General features: G+C 45.3%; 1 protein-coding gene and 1 long non-coding RNA gene across 8 annotated transcripts; both read left to right on the forward strand.

Annotated features, from left to right (window-relative positions):
- The first annotated feature begins 2,343 nt into the window (after positions 1–2,343).
- LOC109774859 (FBD-associated F-box protein At5g18780-like) lies at positions 2,344–5,387 on the forward strand. Of its 5 annotated transcripts, XM_073502544.1 has the most exons (5): positions 2,344–2,589; positions 2,731–3,392; positions 3,906–4,058; positions 4,152–4,325; positions 5,091–5,387. In XM_073502544.1, the coding sequence occupies exons 2-3, from the start codon at positions 2,753–2,755 to the stop codon at positions 3,938–3,940; spliced, it is 675 nt and encodes a 224-aa protein (XP_073358645.1). In that variant the 5' UTR covers positions 2,344–2,589; positions 2,731–2,752; the 3' UTR covers positions 3,941–4,058; positions 4,152–4,325; positions 5,091–5,387. The 5 variants fall into 5 exon arrangements, 4 of the variants coding, with proteins under 4 accessions (XP_073358645.1, XP_073358642.1, XP_073358643.1 ...); XR_005760846.2 differs by lacking the exon at positions 2,731–3,392; XM_073502541.1 differs by having other exon boundaries at positions 2,731–4,058.
- Positions 5,388–7,326: 1,939 nt separating this feature from the next.
- LOC109774858 (uncharacterized) lies at positions 7,327–11,077 on the forward strand. 3 transcript variants are annotated; one of them, XR_002235667.4, is made up of 4 exons: positions 7,329–7,758; positions 7,858–8,734; positions 9,020–9,161; positions 9,253–11,077. It is a non-coding gene; the product is annotated as an uncharacterized lncRNA (long non-coding RNA). The 3 variants fall into 3 exon arrangements; XR_005760849.3 differs by having other exon boundaries at positions 7,327–7,758; positions 9,009–11,077; XR_005760848.3 differs by having other exon boundaries at positions 7,328–7,758; positions 9,020–11,077.
- Positions 11,078–19,992: the final 8,915 nt, after the last annotated feature.

The raw sequence follows: 19,992 nt of genomic DNA on the forward strand, positions 1-19,992 counted from the left end.
CCTTTTGCACTATCTCTCAATGTGCCTACAGGTACTTGGCTATACTGAATCTGTCCACATGATCGATTGTCAATTAATCTGGGACTTTATTTTATCTGCCCTATTGATGGACATTGCCCAAACAAAGAGTGCACTTGACATGGCCAGCTGATGCATGAAACAAAAATAACAAAGGTGAGTGTACGTTGATGATCCTAACACGTGCACGTGGGTACATCAACAACTCAATTACAGATTCCACTTCACAGTTTATCAGAGAACGAAAACATTCAGAATACACATGACCCGATAATAAATGAAAAAAGAAGAAGGGAAAGGTAGCTAGGTAAGACATACGACCATCTTCACTACCACATTATATGCACGATGCCGAGCGTTTTTGTTGGCCTTTTTGTTGGATGAACAAACTTGGAATTCTTTTCTATACCTGAAGCAAGTGAAATATACATAAAGTTAGTGAGAAAATACTTTGAAGCGATGTTGGTGAACGCCCACATAATTTCTAATCAAGTGAAGGCAATAAAACTGAAACACACACACACACACAAAGAGAGAGAAATTGCCTGCAGACTCACATATATAGTCATTGATCCAACAAAAGGAAATCATGACGTGCTCTGGCCACATACCAGCGCTGCTGACAGATAGCAACCAAAGTTGAGGATCCGGCAATAGCATGGCGTGAACCACACATAAATGATAGCATCAAATTTAACTAACTAATTGCATGCACGCACCGAGAGATCTTGAAGTAGGTAGATGAGCTATTGCTGTGGATACGTACTAACCTGGTTCGACAGCCATTGCAATTTCCCGAATCAATCCACCTGAATCAGGCTCTAGCACCATAGATGAGGTTTGTGGATTACAACGAACATGAACAAAGGGGAAATGAGGTTGTACAAATTTACCAACATAAATACCATTAACAGGTGCTTTGCTCTATGGTTTTTCTATTCCCTCATTTTGAACGCTGGGCTTATAATTTAGTTCTGATGAATAATTCAATTTTGAAAACCACTCACTACAATCAATCAAAATACATGCTCCAAATGAGAACTAAGAAAAGTATCATACCTTCACATTTGCATTCCTACAAAGTGAGGCATGCCCAAATACAGAGGGGACTTTAAATTATAGGACAAACAAGAATTGATCTATGATGAAAGAAATACCTTCAAATAGATGACTCTGATATGCACCGTCCTCACGTCGTTCATTTAGAATAGAAAAGCTGAATAGATGGTGGTTACTCTAAGTCAACTCTGCACTGTGTGAAAGAATACTAGACCCGAGTAAATAATCTCACACTGTAACAATTAGAACTATGAGCAATTTGAAGATGTTGTGTTTAAGCATATTAATCTCAGCCAAGAAATCATTGAAGGTGAAAGCAGTGACTCGCCTTGCAATGCAGCAGAATCAGCCAACCAATTGGAACTGAGGTCTAACTGATCAAGCTAGAGAACCTGCGTTTATTTGAGAGCACAAAGAACAATATCAATAGAAATATAATCTGTAATGCAGAATTAGGGGGAATGGTGGAGGGACCATTGGCAGAAGAGGGAAGACGAGCGACCTAAGCGTCAACCGAGGAGCGAAGAGGGTAGACAGTGGACATTATATGGACGCGAGATTAAAGGAGGAGCGTGAACCGACAGCGTAACTGACCCGAACACATCGATTGCCATTACTGGCCTCTTGTAACCGTGATTCAATTACTGAAACGACGGAGTCGAATCGACAACGGACGGTCTGCTGCCCTGGGAACTGCCTCGTGGCATCGCCCGGAAGGCCACCTGGTCGGCCGCCCGCCCTGAATCGCGAGCCTCTCGGCTGGATCTGGGAGACCACGGGACGGCTTTCTTCACCCGCATCCCGCGTCTCCGCCGATCCTCTCGGGCAGCTCGGCCGGCTGGGCCCGGAACCTGCTCCTCCGGTCGATCCCCTTCACGAAGCGCATGGGCGCCTTGCCTCGATCCCGCACCTCCTCCGGTCGATCCAATCGACCTCCACGCATCGGTTGTGGATGGATGAACGCTCATCGGTCGCTTCTCTCTATCCCTCCCCGAAGGCCATGGCTGGAATGGGCCAGCCTAGGCCCAGTTAACCACAGGACGACGTTTCGGCCTGTGGAGCAGCTGCCCATAGGACAGTAGGCCCAGTTTACCATATATGCGGGACAGATCGCTTTACACGGAGATCCTTCGACCAGCAACATCCAGATCGCAAAAACAGACGGCCGAAAACACAAATCGCTGTGAGGGCTCGCTTTAGGTGCGGTTATACTGTCCTTAATGAGTCTATTGGGCTCCTGCGGAAATACCATAACTCAAAATTCAGAACCGAATTTTTTCATGGGCGGTTGAGAAGCCGGAGAGAGCTATCACGCCGCCGTTCATTTCCCCAATCCCCTCTCCCCCTGCGAGTTTTCCCATCTTCGCGGCCCACGAGCGCCGCCGCCCTCACCTGGTCTTGCGCGCCCGCTCGCTCGACGGGCTCATCGCGGACGGGACGAGCTGCGGCGGCGGCAGGAGGGCCGGAGACCATCGGTGTGATCCTGTTCTCAAGTCCACAAGACGAGTTCAGGTGATGCTGCCTTCTTCTTTTCTTCTTTATAGAGAAAGGGAATGGATCATTGCGCGGATTCTACGAGTAGAGTCGGCATTGCGGCCAAGGATTCCCCTCTTTCCAGTGTTTCTGACGATCTTTGTTTTCCCGCTCCGGCAGCGCCCGCCACCTGTTCGACGAAATGGACAAGAAAGCAGCCGGCACCCGCGAGGATCCCTTCCGCGTCCTCCCCGACGACGTGCTCGACCACATCCTGTCCTTTCTGCTGGGGGATGATGCCATGCAGACCTGCGTGCTCAACACCCAGTGGCACGACCTCTGGAGGCGCAAAACCAGCCTGCGCTTCATCCTTGACGAATGGTCAAGTTACAGCACCCAGCGTTTCAATCAGTTGGTGAAGCTGATAATCCACCTCAGGGGCGATGCATCCCTGACCGACTGCCAGATCAATCCCTGTGGTGATGTGGGCCATTGTGATTTCTCACAAACCAAGCTGTTGATTGAGTACGTTCTAAAGTGCCGGGTTGAGGATCTCTTAGTTTGCGCCGGTGAGTATGTGCACGATCCATTGCTGCTCGAAGCACGTCTCATCTCCCGCCACTTGAGGACCATAGAATTTGGAAATGTTGACCTCATAGATTCCTCACTAGATTTCTCGGGCTGCCCGGTATTAGAGGAGCTAGCGATAGAAAGTTGCTGCGTTGGCACAAGGAAGATATGTTCTAGATCACTAAAGCATCTGCGGTTCACTGGGGATTGTATCTTCTCTAATGAAATCCACATTGATATTGCTGCCCCGCGTCTTATCTCACTGGAACTAGGTAATTTTCTGAACTTGTCTCCTTCCCTTGAAGAGATGCCATTACTGGAAAAGGCATCTATTTTGCTTGGCGATGAGTGTTGCAATGTCTGTAAAAGTGACGAGGAGGATTTTAGTGATCTTACATGTGGATGTGCTAACAAGAAGTGTCTGCTTCTCAACGGATTGTCCAATGCTGTTGATTTGAAATTGATTGCTGCGCCTGATTTGGCTTTGCACTATCTTTCTTACTCTTACTGTTATTTGCCAGTTACCACCAGTGGTTTCTCTTGTAGCTGCAGTATCTATATCCATTATTAGTGCTGCATATAGTCAAGTTGTTTATTTTCATCACCACAGCTTGCTAATTTTATCTTGATAACATCATTGCTTGATTAGATAAAATGTGACAGTTCAGGGCCTATGGTGTAGTTTTTTCCTTTTCCCTAAATTTGTAATTAAATTACCTAACTATATTTCGTATTATATTGTATTAGAGTCTGAGTTTTTTTCTGTTCCTTTGCAATTTCTCCAGCTTATTTTCAAAAGGGATTTGGAATGGCGCCCTAAATTTGACAAATTAAAGACTCTGGTACTCAATGATTGGTTTACGGCTATTGACCTAGTTTGCATTCTCCAACACTCGCCAAATCTTGAGAAGTTCACTCTTAAGATCGATTTCCCTGAGGTATTTAATTCAAATATGTTGCTTTATATTAATATTAGTAAAGGTTTTATCTTGTACGATTTTTTATCGCAATGAATGTTTTGTATCTTGTAGAACTTTTTAGGAGCAATAGGATCCAGGCAATCATTCGTGTGTACGCCTCATTTGGTTGTCAACATTAAATGTAGAGAAGTTGATAACGGTGTTCGCAAGATTTTGGAGGTCTTGAATACATGTGGCATACTTCCTGAGCAGATTAGCATCAAGTGTCGCGATCGCACTTAGATTGTAAGTTACCTCCATCCATATTTGGTATCCCTACCTACTTGCTTTAACAGGTCCGCTGTAATTACACATCAATTAGAATGTATGACAACCCTTTGAAATCCATCCATATTTTGGGTTTGCATGCTGACGGAGTGTAAAACAGATGTCAAATTTAACACAACTTATTATTCTGTAATTGCTGGTGACACTACAGTAGTTAGTACACATTTCTGATGTGCCTATGAATCTGTACCATCTTTGCAAGTTTTTTATACTCTTACCCTTTTAGTATTTTCATTTGAAATATTTACAATTATCCTTCTGTTGTTTAGTTACTGGTGAAAATAGTATCTCTTAAAATTCAGCTTAGCTTTTCTCTCATATTCCATTTGGTAGAATACATTTTATAAGAATTGATAGTGGGTAGAATGCACAGTATAGTGCTCTGCATCCATCCCGCAAGACCGCCTTTGTCTCGCTGTTTTTATTGTTTTCTTAGCCTGTTGTCAGTATGATTATCAGAGATTAGTAGTCAAATTGCATGGGTTCCAACTTGTTTCAAGCCTAAAGCCCTCTTGGGTCTTGAGGCCGCTCTGAATGGTCATATTTGTCTTAGTGTAGCCTCGCAAGGCTAAACTATTTTTAACAACTACCGAAATTTGGTCAGGATGCAGTTTATTTCCTCTACATCAAAGTGCTATTCAGATTATTTTTTTGAAATTTTCATCTATGTTATCTGAGTACATCTCTGAAGCAAACTTATTGTGCCTTGTCTTGTTTGTGCAGGTTCCATCCACTGATTGGGACTAAGATGTGAGCTCGGTCATGATGTTCGTCTGCAGATTTATATATGTTTCTCTAAAGAGTCGTCTGTAATGGTGCCATGCGTTGGTGGTTAGCTTGTTACCGTGATGTTCAGTTTCTCCTTCCCATCTATTGTCTCTGCTGGAAATCTGTTGTTGTGGTTTCTTTTGTGCAATTTTGCACAAACGGTCTAAATTTTGTTGAATTGGGAATGTGCAACTTAGCAAAATGATGTCCGTCAGAACATTGCTATATTTTTAATGGATGTTTGGAAGCGCATTGGCATGTTTGTGTTCTTGTCATATTTTGTAGATTATCGATATATATCAGAATCGTCTGGTTAGCAGAATTTTAGTTTTTGTGCATGCATCCTTTCATGTCCCTTTGCGCTGCTCAAACCAAGTGCTTGCCGTCTGATCGCACATCACCCATAAATCCTGGGTGTCCATGTGCGCTAATGCACTTTGCTTTCATGTTTCTTAAGCGACAAAAACCTTCTTGAGGGAAACAAAGGCTGGCCAAAACCTTTTGTCTAAATCGCCTGGTATGCATACTGACATTGGCACATTATCACCCGAAGACAGAAGTTGATAACTATTTGGTACATAGATTTTGTTGATGGGTAGTATACTGCACTTAGATATTTGCCTGGTAGCCTTTGTATAGCCATTGCAATCTGGGCATGCACGGTTCGACATTGGAAAGTCATGATGTAGCCATGTTTTGACTTAGTTTAGTGTACATATGTTTTAACTTAGTTTAGTGTACATGTCTAACAAAAAACAACTGGGATATTATCAGGTCCTAGAGCTCTATTGGCATCCATTGAAAGCATGTTTAATTTCCTCCTCGAAGAAATGTCTAGTTAAACCTAATTATCATCATTTTTTCAAGGTCATGTTTTCCTTCCAAATATCAGCATAGGATAGATGATATGTGAACTAGCATTAATTGCTTGCGGCAATTTTTTTATCATCAAAGTCATAAGCTTATGATGCTATTTTCCATCCTTGCTGACGAAGAAGCGAATGTGCAAATCCTCTCCCCCACTCCTAGTTGTGGCCCAAGGTTCAAATGGAAGTACAGAAGTATAGTACTTTCTTGGGATTATTTATGTAATAATTAATTAATTTTTGCCAAACCAAGATTCAGCGGCACTTACTCAACCTTCTACCGACCCACAAATATTCATGATCGCTAGTTGGGAACACCCTTTGACCTATCCCCATATGGCCCTGATGAGCCCCATCTAGCAAACCTCCGATCCCCTCCCGTCCATCTTCCTCTCACGTTCCTTGCACGACAAGTTTCCTCTTTCTTTATCTCCATCACTATCTTTTTAGTGGATGTTATCATAAGCTAAGGCCATCTCTCTCAATATTCCTACTCTTAACCCTGACCCTAGTGCTCACCGTTGACGCCTCCCACTCAAGTCCAATCATGCATCCATCGAGGGCGCCGTCTCCAGCTCAACATGCCTTTGTAGGCCATAGTACCTCTTATTGGCATGTGGTTTTGCATGTCAGTATGGAAAGAAGAGCAAATGATATCGTCGCCTCCACACCGATACCCCCTCTAGCTCGATGCCGCTGGATGGAAGAAGGACAAATGACAGTTCTTGATGCGAATAAAAGGATTGCTACTGAATTGCAAAACATGAAACGTTTTGTAAATTGCTGTTTGGAGAGGGTATATTAAGTGAGTCAAATTAGATTTTAATTTATGTGTTTTGCTTATCTTGGGTTGCTTGAAAAATCTTTGGTGTTTCAGTCAATTCAGAGACGACCCTGAGGAGCACCAAGCTAGAGATGGAGATGACATGGTCGGATGTGATGTAGCCGTCGAGGGCGAGCCGGGGATAGAGACCATAGGACCGGCTGCAAAATCACTAACGAAGAGAAGTCCAAGCATCGACCAGATGGGAGTGGAGGGGGATGCGTCCTCGGCATCTAAAAAGGAAGTGGGGAAGGGGTTAGAGGATGGTCGATGGGGCGACGAAGAAGATAGGTTGGGCTTGGGGCGGGATGATGGCGGGCATGTCATCCGAAAATCGTTTGAAGCTGCAAAAAAGTTGGGTCGCCGGAACAGCAGACCCCCTTTAGTTTTGAGAGAAAACAACGGTTATCCGTTTCGTATCTAAAACGGCCAGTTCAGCTGCTAGGTGGGCCGTGGGGGACGCCTTGACCCGTTGCGAGTTGAGAGGCACTTTGTTTTTTTAGGGATCCAGTTGAGACTTTGTTGCGGGCCTCCTCTTCCTCCTCTGCCGTCTCGCCGCCCGGCCCGCCGATTAGCCTGCGACGGCGCTGTGCTGCGTCGAGGCGACGGGTCAAACTCGCCGTCGAACCCCGCCCCCCGTGCCCGCGACCGCACCCTAGCCTTCGCCCCTTCTCCGGCCTCCGGCGTTCCCCTTCCCTCTCGGCGCGAAGGGAGAGAGGGTTCACAGTCGTCGGCCGCTCGCTCCTCGCCTGTACCCATCGCGCGTGGAGAGGAGAGCCGGTGGGGGGATTCGTGAGCGGGCACGCACTGGGGCGAGGACTTCGGACCTGCCAGCATCCAGCAACGGAGGACGGGAGAAATCCTCTTGCTCTCCCAGTTCGACTGTTCCCCGCGGTTGCCGGCGACCGGCGCCTTCAGCTGTCCGCGAGTTGAGGTGAGCTGATATGATACTCCAATCTACTAGATGATTTCCCCCGGTTTGGTGATGCCGCATTCGACCTCTTGGTTTGCTAATTCCACTCTGCTCCCGCAGTGCCCGCCACCTGCTCGACGGAATGCTTGAGATGGCTGCTGCGAGTGACAGAGACCCTTTTGGAGACCTCCCCGACGAGCTCTTATGGCGTGTGCTGTCCTTCCTGCCGGGGGACGATGCCCTGCAGACCTGCGTGCTGGACACCCGCTGGCGCGACCTCTGGAGGCACGCGACCAGCCTGCTATTTGTCTTCGACGGGCCAACATTCCCGCGATACAAGCGTTTCGAGCAGTTGGTGAAGCTGGTCACCCATCTCCGTGGGAACTCGCCTCTCGTCAGGTGTGAGATCGATGCCTATCCCGACGATGAGCCGGAGGACACGTTCTCAAATACCAAGCTGTTGATTGACATGCAAGGCTGAGGAGCTCGTTGTAAGGGCTGCTGATGTTCTGTATGACCAACCAGTGTTCGATGTGCCTCTCAGTCTCATCTCCCAACACCTCAGGACCATACACCTTGAACGGGTGAACCTCGACTGCTCTGACCTGAAGTTCTCTGGCTGCCCAGTCTTACAGGATCTAACAATTCAATTCTGCAATATTCATGCACGCAAGATGTCATCCAAATCACTAAAGCGCCTATTCATCATCGACTGTTGTTCTTTACCTGACATCGTGCGCCTTCGGATTTGTGCCCCGAGTCTCATCTCACTGCAGCTAGAGGATTTTGAAGGCTTGACACCTTTTCTTGAAAACATGCCATTGCTAGAAACTGCCCATGTTACATTGATGGTGGATGCCATGATCATTGTCGCAGTAATCGGGGGGTTTGTGATAATTTTGTCTGTGGTTGTCATACATATCCTGTCAAGGAGGGGGTGCTTCTCAATGGTTTGTCCAATGCTGCCAAGTTGGACTTGATAGCTCTACCTAAAATGGTACACTTGCCCTTACTGCCCGTTTCTACTCTTGTTATTTGTCACCCAAAGGTTCTCTTGTAGTATATCTATCCATTGTTAGAACTGCAGATAAACAAGTTGTTTACTTTCATGGTCGCATTTGGTACTTTATCTTCATGTAATGCATCTCAAATCGATGGCTAGTAACATAATGTCTTGATTGGATAAAATAAGATATTTCAGGGTCTTATAACATAAATTATTTCATCTTCTAGAGTCTGAAGTTATTTTTTATTCTTTACAATTTGTCCAGTTTCTCTACAGATGGGATTTGAAATGGTGCCCTGTCTTTGGCAAATTAAAGACTCTGTTAATCAATAAATGTTTTACGGCTATTGACTTAGTTTGCATTCTTCAACACTCTCCAGTTCTTGAGATGCTCACTCTTCGGTTCGATAATACTGAGGTATATGCTGTATAGATAACAATGGTGCTGTTTTATTTGAGGTGTTGTCATGGATGCTGAATTTGTCTTACTAAGTGCTCTTATCTGATAGAACATTGCAGGAGCAACAGGAGCCCAGGAAACAATAGAACAACCACTTACGTGTGCATGCCTTAAGTTTGTTTACATTGAATGTGAAAAGGTTGATGAGGGGGTTCGTGAAATTTTGAATATGTTGGGTAGATTCGGCATACTTCCAAATTAGCATCAAGCAGGATCCACGTCCGGACTCAGATTATAAGTTACCCTTCCTACCTATTCTAACATGTCTGATATAATAATAAGGATCTATGACACCACCTCCAAATCCATCCAGATTTCGTATCCATTATCCTTTTGTATTAATTGGATTTGAATGCTGATGGAGTTTAGAATGGCTATTATATTTCAACACAGTTTATTATTCTGTAATTGCTGATGACACTACAATAGTTAGCACAAATTTCTGATGTGTCTAGATCTGTAACAGCCATGCAAACTATTTTTATTATTCTCTTTTTTTTCAGTTCAGTAAATTATCTAATCCTTTTACTGTTTAGTTGGTGATGAAAATAGTAGCTGTTCTCATCTTGAAATTCAGTTTAGGTATCTCATAATTTATTTGGTAGAATACATATCACTAAGAATGATAATGGGTAGAATGTACTACCTCCGTTCTTAAATATAAGTCTTTTTAGAGATTTCGCTACGGACTACATATAGAGTAAAAAAGATGAATCTACACTCTAAATATATCCATATACATCCGTGTGTAGTTTGTACTGAAATCCTAGAAAGACTTATATTTAGGAACAGAGGGAGTACAATATAGTGCTCGCATCCATCCAGCAAAGACTGCCTTTGCCTTTCTGTATTTACTGTTATCCTCCAAGCCTGTTGTCAGTTTGATTAACATTGACTGGTACCCAAATTGCCTGCGTTCTACACTTGTTTCAAGGCTCAAGCAGTTTCAATGCCTCTCGGAAAGGTTTTATTTGTGTTAGTGTTGCCCTTGGAAGGCTAATAAACTCCTGTTAGCAAGTACAGAAATTTGGTTGGGTTGCAGTATAGTTCCTCTACATCAAAGTGCTATCGAGGATATTTGAAATTCCCGTCTATATTTGTGACTTGTCTTGACTGTGCAGATTCATCCACTGATAGCGACTCCACTGATAGTGACTAAGATGAGTGGTCGGTCATGATGTTCGGCTGAAGACTTCTGTTTATCTAAAGAATCTGCAATGGTGGCCATGTGTTGGCCGTTAGCCTGTGACTGTGAAGTTCTGTTTTTGCTTCCCATCTTTGGCCTCTGCCGGAAATCTGTCTTTATGGTTTTTTGGTGCAACTTAGCAAGATGTTTTCCGCTTTGTCAGGAATCTGCCAGGAATCTAAATGATGGTTAGAACGTTGCTATGTTTCTATAATTTGCCGGGAATCTAAATGATGGTTACATACATATTCTGTAGATCATCCTGGAATTTTACATGCATCTCTTATATCCCTGTGCATCATCAGTAACACCGGAACTGTACATGTATCAGAAATCCTGAGTGTCCATGTGCTCTAATAATCCTGGGTGAGGTAGCGACGCAAATTTCCTCTTGATATGTTGAAGATTGTGGGAACAGCAGTATCATTTCGATCTGAAGAAATAGTCACGTTGCTGCTTGAGTGTCACCTCAGAAGAAGTTGAAGTTAAAATTATCATTCCGTTTCAATGTTTCATCTTGGTCTTGAAGCCAGGATGTGGTTCTGTACCTCTTGTATCTGTCTAGTCTGAAACTTGTTGTCTTTGTTCTGATTCTGGTCATCTTGTGCTGAGCATGATGGTTTGTAAGTCTCAGATTTGATACCTACAGATATATAAGAGAGTGAATGGGGTCATTGGATGCCACGAATGACGAGTCGACCGTTGCGGCAACAGATTCCTTCTTTGTTCTTATTTTTCTTATGATTTTGTTTTCCTGCTCCAGTGCAACTCCTGCCAATGTTCGAAGGAATGCACGGTATGGTTGCGAAAGTTGTCGATCATCGCTTCAGCCTCCTCTCGAACGACATCCTATGGCGTGTGTTGCCCTTTTCATCGGCGTCGATGGATGAGGCCCTGCAGACCCGCGTGCTCGACAACCGGTGCCGCGACCTTTAGAGGCATGCAACCAGCCTGCTCCTCATCTTTGATGAGAGGTCAGGAACCTGACCTACAAGTCATACATCTCAATGGAAAATCAATGCTTATAATGATGGGGTGACGGTGTGCCAGACAAACCCTTCACAGACGCTCCAGTGATACCACAAGTCAGTCATGGGTCGCTGACGGGCTTGGCTCAACTCGACCTCGCGCACCGTGCACTCAACGGGCTCGCTCTTCTACGACCGCGACATCGGCAACAATACGGAGCGAGTTCGTGAACGATCGTACGTGGAAGATCGCTGATGCGTCAACAATAAGGAAAACTGGAATTAAAAAACGGAGCATCATATATACTCTTTCTTTTCCAGACCCACCAAAAAAATCTACCATTTCAGGTTTTTAAGAGCAACTTTAGCAGACCCGCATCCCGCTGGCCCACAAAACGCGTTTGCAGTTCGCGGAAAACGGACTTTGCGGGTCGGCAAGGACGGCCGCAGATGCAGACCCCCCAAACGGACCCGTATAAAAGTATATTCGCGAAATATGCTTTTTTACGGGTCGGCTTTTGCGGTGTCTGCTCTTGCACCGCTGCATCCCGCATCTCATCGGCCCGCAAATATCAAATCCAAAATAATACAACAAACGGAAGCAAACTAAATAATTATTCAAATCCATCAATCATCCACATTACAAATAATTATTCAAATCACCGAAGCAAACTTAAATAATGCAATACAAAACTTGTCATGAATACAAATACAAATGAATAAAAAATGAGTCACTGTCCAGCCCTTTGCCAAATGGTGCTCAATGAGATCCTCTTGAAGTTGAAAGTGTGTGTTTGCATTTTCAATCTCCTTGTATGTTTGAAGAAAAAACTCTAATGCGGTTAGGGTCTCTAGCTGGTTTGACACGGCTACCCACATTGTCGTAGAAGAATTCCAAGTTCATTCCTCTCTCATCTTCAAGAATCATATTGTGAAGGATAACACATCATGTCATGATATTTTTGAAGGTTCTCTTATCCCAAAAATGAGCAGGACCACGGACAATGGCAAACCTAGATTGCAAAACACCGAATGCTCTTTCAATGTCTTTTCGGGCTGCCTCTTGCACCCTTGCAAATTCACACTGTTTTTTAGTTTTGGGTTCTTTGATGCTCTTGACCAATGTGGACCAAGGAGGGTATATACCATCTGCAAGATAGTACCTTTTTGTGTATTCATGCCCAATGATAGTGTAGTTGCAAGCAGGAGCATCACCACTAGCAAGCCTAGCAAACAAATGAGACCGTTGCAATACATTGATTTCATTGAGAGTGCCCGGCATACCAAAGAAGCAATGCCAAATTCATAAATCCTCGGATGATACGGCCTCTAGCACAATTGTTGCATCACGAGACTTGCCACAATACATTCCTTGCCATGCCTTCAGGCAATTTTTCCATGTCCAATGCATACAATCAATGCTACCTAGCATGCCAGGCCAACCTCTCCTCTCATTAGTGGGTGCCCGAAAATACTCAGGACCAAAGACACGGATGATCACTTTTGCAAATCTACGCACTGACTCAATTGTAGTATCTTCACCAATGCGAAGGTACTTATCGGCATAGTCAGCCGGAACGTCATATGCAATCACCTGCATAGCTGCGGAGATTTTTTGATATGCACTAAATCCCTTTAAGCCCACAGCATTTCTTCTTTGAGTAAAATACCGGCAATTTGCCTCGCAAGCTTGAACAATTTTCACAAAGAGGGATCGGCGCATTCGGTACCTTCTCCGGAAGAGGTGCGGTGGATATGTAGGATTCTCCGCGAAGTAGTCTTGCATCAACATCTCGTTCCCAAGATGACGATTCCGAGGAATGCAAAGACGCCCGACGGTCGATCCTCGCCTCCTCTTTCGGTTCTCGTCTTGGCGCTCCTTCACGGCAAGTGCCATGACTAATGTCTGCTGTCGAAAGTTCGCAAGCATGGTCTCAACATCTGAGTTGTCCGAATCAGACGAATCGGTGAGCAAGAACTTCTCGCACGGGCTCAACTCCATCTACATGCATACCGGCGCGTCAATCAACTATACCGCTCGCTCGCAAAAATCACAAAATATGCACTAACCGGTGGCGGATGCGGCGGGTGATCTCGGGCGGCGACGAGGGGCGGGCTCGACGGTGGTTGATCCCCGGCGGCGGCAGCGACGAAGGCACCGCTCTTCTCGCCGGATCCGCGGGGGGGGGGGGGGGGGGGGTCGGTGCAGCGTGACGGCGCGGGAGGGTGGGGGCAGCCCCGCAGCGTGATTCTGCCCGCAGATTTGGCCGGAATCGCCGGCGGCAGACGGGCGGAAGCAAGGGCGGTCGGCAGCGGAAGGGGGTGGGGAAAATGCGCGCGGGCTGAAATGTCCCTCCGGCGAACTGCTTCTCTGTGATGTAGGGCACCGCAGCTACGAGGGGGGAACCCGCGTGTTCGCGGGTTGGGGCCGAGATTTTGTCGTGCCCCTTAAAAAAGTTTACGGGCCCGGGCGGTATGCGGGGTCTGATCGGGCAGGTTTTTCCGCCCCTACCCGCATTTTGGCGGTTATTTTCCTGGTCGGGGGCGGATGCGGGGTCTGCTAGAGTTGCTCTAACCTTATGAACTCGTCCATGGCCCGTGTTGCCATCTTGTCCATCGTCAGCCGCTCCATCAACAACACGAACTCTTGCCGAGTGGGTTCAGGTCCAGCATGGTCCTCAGCGTCGCCAAGATGTGAGCGTCGCCGGCAGAGAGCTTCAACGATGACATGGATAGTGGCTGCATCGATGGGAGGGCCACCCTGTTGTAAGTCGGCGGCGACAGAGTGCGGGCCACCCCAGGTGGGAAGATATAATTTTTCTTTGACTATTATAAATTGCCACGTGGGGTTTAACCCCCTCATGTTTCCAAAACCAGACAAATCCCCCTAAGTCTATTTTAGGTGGTTTCTATAGGTGGGGCCATGCCCCCCCCCCCCCCCCCCCCCCCCCCCCCCCCCTAGTTTTGGCATTCATTGAAGAGCATGCTGGCTTTTAGGCCTGATTAGTGTTTCAACGAGTGAGTAGCCCCTCGATTTCGATGCAGGACGAGCTTTGTAGGGAGGACGATGAGAAGGACTGGGATTACATCAGCACGATGATGAACTCTGAAGTGATGGGCTATAAAATTGACTGAATGAAGAAGGTAAAGGAGTTGGCTCGAATAACTCAAGCATTACTGAACCGTCTGCTCCTAGATGTCTGATCTATCTCTGTTTTATTGAAAATCAACTTTCAGTTCATGTTTCGCACGGGCCGGCCCATATCAACCCACTAATCGGCACAAACAATTAGCCGATCGCTAATCAAGGACTGCCGGTCAGGCTTGTTGCAGCTTTAGAGGCGCTGGCACGCAAAGGCCTGCCATCTAAAGGCCAGCATGTATCCATCTAAAGTCCGCATCGAACGGTCCAGGCAGCGTGCGCACCTACCACACCGGGGGGACAGCTGCCACCGTGCATACATAATCGCCTCTCTTACAGTTTATCTACAGACAAGATTTGAAATGTTGCCCCATATTTGACAAATTAAAGAATCTCTTACTCAATGAGTGGTTTACGACTATTGGCCTAGTTTGCATTCTCCAACACTCTCCAGCTCTTGAGATGCTCACTCTTCAGCTTGGTAACACCGAGGTATATCCTGTATATATAAAGATGTTGCATTGTTAACATGTGTATTCTTTTGATCTTGCTAAATTTATTCTATCATATAGAAACTCCTCAGAGCAACGGGAGCCCAAGAAACAACAAAACAATCATTTGTGTGTGCGCACCTTAAGGTTGTCAACATTGAATGTCAGAAGGTTGATGAGGGAATTCATAAAATTTTGAAGATCTTAAGGGCATGTGGCGTCCTTCGTGATCACATTAGCATCAATGACCCACATTCTCTCTCAGAGTGTAAGTTAGCCTTGTTATTGTTCATGCTTAGTATGTTCCTGCAAGCTTGCTACTTGTTCTATTATGTCTACTGTACACATCAACTAGAGTGTTTGACCCCTTGACGAATTCATTTATATTCAGTATCTAGTATCCTTCAGTAATAATGGGATTGCATGCTAGTTGAGTTAAAAATGGCTCTTTAGTTTCATCAAAATTCATTACTAGTATGTAATTTACTGGTGACAATATGATAGTGGCTACACATCATTTTTTAGTGTTTACTTACTGATGAAAATAGCAGTTGTTGATGCCTTGAGATGGAATTTCTCTCTGCTCTGTTCCAGTTTTTTTTAACGGTTTTATTTTTTGAATGGTCTCTGTTCCAGATTGTAGATTCCAGTTTACTAAGAATCTTGAAGAGCAAGGATAAACTGTCTTTGCGTCATTGTTTTCAGTTTCACTGTTGTTCGTAACCTGTTGTGAGTTTCATGACTTTCATCAATAGAGATTGATGGCCAAACTGTATGCGTGCCACACTACTGACCTTGAAGGCCTCTTCAGTCTTGACGCGTCTGAATGGTCGTATATATATCTTGCTCTCACATGGCTAAATTCCGTGTTAACAAACAAATTTGATCAAGGCCACCATAGGGAAAACAAACATATATTTGCTCAAGTTGCATCATAGTTCACCTACATCAAACTGCTAGTGAAGCTATTCTCCTGTCTATTAACCGAGGGTATCTCGAAGCCTTATTGGGAATTGCCATGGTTTGTGCAGGTTTCAGTTTCCAGAAGCCCCCGCATTCCGTGTACTACAGCCCTAGTTGTTGCCGCCATGGACTCGCCTGACTTGCGTGCTCGCTTGTGATGCCTCCTGTGTTGCCCTTTATCCCTGCATCAGCTTCTTGCTTTCTATCTTTTGGCCCCGTGCTCGAAATTAGCTTTGTTTGTTGTGGTGCAACTGGTCTCCAGTTCGTTGAACTCGTAAGGTTCACAGTTGGTTGGAACATGACTATGTTCACGTTTAGCAGAAATGAGGACTGAGCTGGAAAATCACTGTACTTCCGCTACCGGTATTGGAATCGGGGTTCGTGTGCCCTGCTTGACAGCATGAGTCGTGCTTAATTTAATTTAGAAGTAACTGTTTGGATGTTGGACTTTCTCTTGGATGAGATGTTGAACCCTGTGTTTAAATATGTAGGCGTATTCTTTTTTTTTAATGTTATGTATCTGTGTTTTTATTCTTTTTTCTTTCTTAAGTTAAGGAATTTACAACAAGTCTCTTGCAAAAATAACTATCCTATCCCTTTCTACAATCTCTCTATATCCTTGTTACATAAGATAAGTATTGTATAATAGTTCGGTTTTCTGTGATTTTTCCATTCCTCTGTGTAAATAGCCTAATATGGGTTCACAATCAATAACATCCTCACCATCGAGAGTAACGATCAGTCTAAGAACACCATGCATTGATGGGTGTTGAGGGCCCATATTGACTATCATGAGATCTTTTCTTCTCTTGTAAGCAGGAGACTCATATCCTTTCTTCCTTAATTCATTATTCCATGAAAATGAATTATTCCATGAATTCCTCAAAGCGAGGCTCATCAAAATAAAAAATCTAAGACTACTAAAAAATAAAACAAAAAAATTTGAACGATTAAATTACTGCTTCTGAATATTCAACTGACCGATTAATTTCTTATAACGTACTATATTTTTCTTTTGCCAAATAAGCCAGCAAATGTCGACGTTATCCAGAAATTTCTGGTTGTCCAAGTAAGCACGGGAGCGAAAAGAGTTTGCTGGAGATTAGGCATCCCTAATTTTTCTTTGTTGACGAACCACTATTGCAACATCTATATTACCCTGAAATAGTCTTTAGGACGTCCTTTACGGGGTGGTTATGACGCCAGCAGGGAAATCACCAGTGAATGAACCAAAGACATTTTGTCCGCAGCGTATCAATGATGCACACAGGATGTTGGGGCCTCAGATGACAACAATTGTGGAGGGAACACGATGAAACAAATGTGGCAAACCTGATAACTGATTGTGGAGGGAACGCGATGAAACAAATGTGACAAGCCTTGCCTGAGAAGTGAGCTTCATCCTATCTCATCATTAAAAAGTGAGCTAGAGAACAAATGTCCCTGGTTGATGACATTGAAGCGGCGAGATCCCGATCTCACAATACATGCGAACCGATGGTACACTGTGGAGGAATATGATTTACTACAATTTTTCTCTCCTTCTTTTGGATGTCTAAAGTTGACTCTGGTCTTTTCTTGAAGGACAGAGCCACTATCCGAGCACGTCCAATTTTTTCAGAAGTGTAAAAAAAAAGAGCCTTTATCCCAGGGTCCCTCGAGGCAACCGGTTCCCTCTCCTTCGGCAGTCCTAACCCCCGAGGAACCAACATCTATAGGAGCCCTTGAGTGTAAGCACCTTGGCGAACGTTACATCTCCTCCGCGAAACCTCAGTTGGGTGGCACATAGGCCAGCCCGAAAACCAAACTCCTTGGCGACTGGTTATGAACGGCCCACTACTAGGAAAAGGGCTATAAATGGAATGGCCACTAATGGCGCACCAGACATGTGGTGCATCATTGCTATGTAGCAGTGGCGCACCAGACACACGGTGCGCCATTAGTAACTATTTGTTAATTTTTACAGACATACTAATGGCGCACCAGGGCACAGTAACTAGTAATGGCGCACCGGCCACGTAGTGCGCCACTACAATATTTTATTATTTTTTACTTTTTTGCAAAACTACTAATGGCGTACTAGTTTAAACTAGTAATGGCGCACTGTTCCCTGGTGCGTCATTAGTGTTTTTTTTGCAAAACTACTAATGGCGCACCACCAGCAGGTGCGCCATTAGTAACCAGGGTGGCGGTGCGCCATTAGTAACCTGGGACGAGCTAGATATTTTGGACAGCCACACCTACCCACTCACTTTCCCCACTTCATTCTCTCCTCCTCCTCCTCCAAGCTTGTCTCGACTGCCTCCTCCTCCTCACCTCATTTGCACCATAAATTCATCCAAATTAAGTGGTTAAACCCCTTTTTTTGATAGGTAAGTAAGGGGGAAACTATCTTTATGTTGTTCTCCCTCCAACAACTTGCACATGCACTTTTTATGTCCTAGCTAGATCTATGTATGTTTGTGGTCTTGCATATGTTTGTGGTGTTGCATATATGTTTGTGTTTGCAGGTACCGGTATTTGAAATGCGATAGTTGCCAATATTTTGCCGGAATGTTGATTCATTTCCGTTTCGGCGAGAATTTTGGCACTATGCATTCTTTTTGGTCCTATTTTTAGGGAAAGTCATGCCAAATTTTTTCTTGGTTCTAAAATATCGTTTTGCTCTACCCCGCAGGCGACCATGGTCCGCACGATGACCGAAGGCATCGTGAATAGGTTTTTGAGCTCCGTGAAGACCGAGATGCTTGAAAAGAACGAGACGAAGATAAGATGTCCGTGTCGAAGATGCAAGCTGAAGAGCCTTATTGCGGACCCGGATTCCGGGCAGGTGCGGGACCACCTGCTCTTGCGTGGTTTCATGGATGGCTATCGGTGGCAAGGTGATGAAGATGACTATGAAGTCGTCCATGGGGGTCGGGCAAGAAATGAGGATGGTGCGACGCTCCCGATTTGTCCGTACACTAATCATGCACGCAAATGTGTACGATCAAGATCAGGGACTCACGGGAAGATATCACAACACAAGTCTAAAACATAAATAAGTCATACAAGCATCATAATACAAGCCAGGGGCCTCGTGGGCTCGAATACAAGTGCTCGATCATAGACGAGTCAGCGGAAGCAACAATATCTGAGTACAGACATAAGTTAAACAAGTCTGCCTTAAGAAGGCTAGCACAAAAGTAGCAACGATCGAAAAGGCAAGCCTCCTGCCTGGGACCTCCTAACTACTCCTCGAAGCCGAACTCCACGTAGAATCATCCTCCGGGATCTCTAGCTCCTGGACTCCAGCATCCGGTTGCGACAATCAGGTATAGAAAGGGGAAAAGAGGGAGAAAAGCAACCGTGAATACTCATCCAAAGTACTTGCAAGCAAGGAGCTACACTACATATGCATGGGTATATGTGTAAAGGACCATATCAGTGGACTGAACTGCAGAATGCCAGAATAAGGGGGGATAGCTAGTCCTGTCGAAGACTACGCTTCTGGCCACCTCCATCTTGCAGCATGTAGAAGAGAGTAGATGGAAAATTCACCAAGTAGCATCGCATAGCATAATCCTACCCGGCGATCCCCTCCTCGTCGCCCTGTTAGAGAGCGATCACCGGGTTGTATCTGGCACTTGGAAGGGTGTATTTTATTCAGTATCCGGTTCTAGTTGTCATAAGGTCAAGGTACAACTCCGGGTCGTCCTTTTACCGAGGGACACGGCTATTCGAATAGATAAACTTCCCTGCAGGGGTGCACCACATAACCCAACACGCTCGATCCCATTTGGCCGGACACACTTTTCTGGGTCATGCCCGGCCTCGGAAGATCAACACGTCGCAGCCCCACCTAGGCTCAAAAGAGAGGTCAGCACGCCGGTCTAAACCCTATGCGCGCAGGGGTCTGGGCCCATCGCCCATTGCACACCTGCATGTTGCGTACGCGGCCGGAAGGAGACCTAGCCCCCTTAATACAAGCGCGAGCTTACGGTCCAATGCGGCGCGCGCCACTCAGTCGCTGACGTCACGAAGGCTTCGGCTGATACCA

The sequence above is a fragment of the Aegilops tauschii genome, chromosome 6 (assembly GCF_002575655.3).
Source record: "Aegilops tauschii subsp. strangulata cultivar AL8/78 chromosome 6, Aet v6.0, whole genome shotgun sequence".
Taxonomy (NCBI): domain Eukaryota; kingdom Viridiplantae; phylum Streptophyta; class Magnoliopsida; order Poales; family Poaceae; genus Aegilops; species Aegilops tauschii.

What these genes read in the sequence shown, in the direction of transcription:
- LOC109774859 (XM_073502541.1), top strand. Translation starts at nt 2,753, where the DNA reads ATGGACAAGAAAGCAGCCGGCACCCGCGAGGATCCCTTCCGCGTCCTC.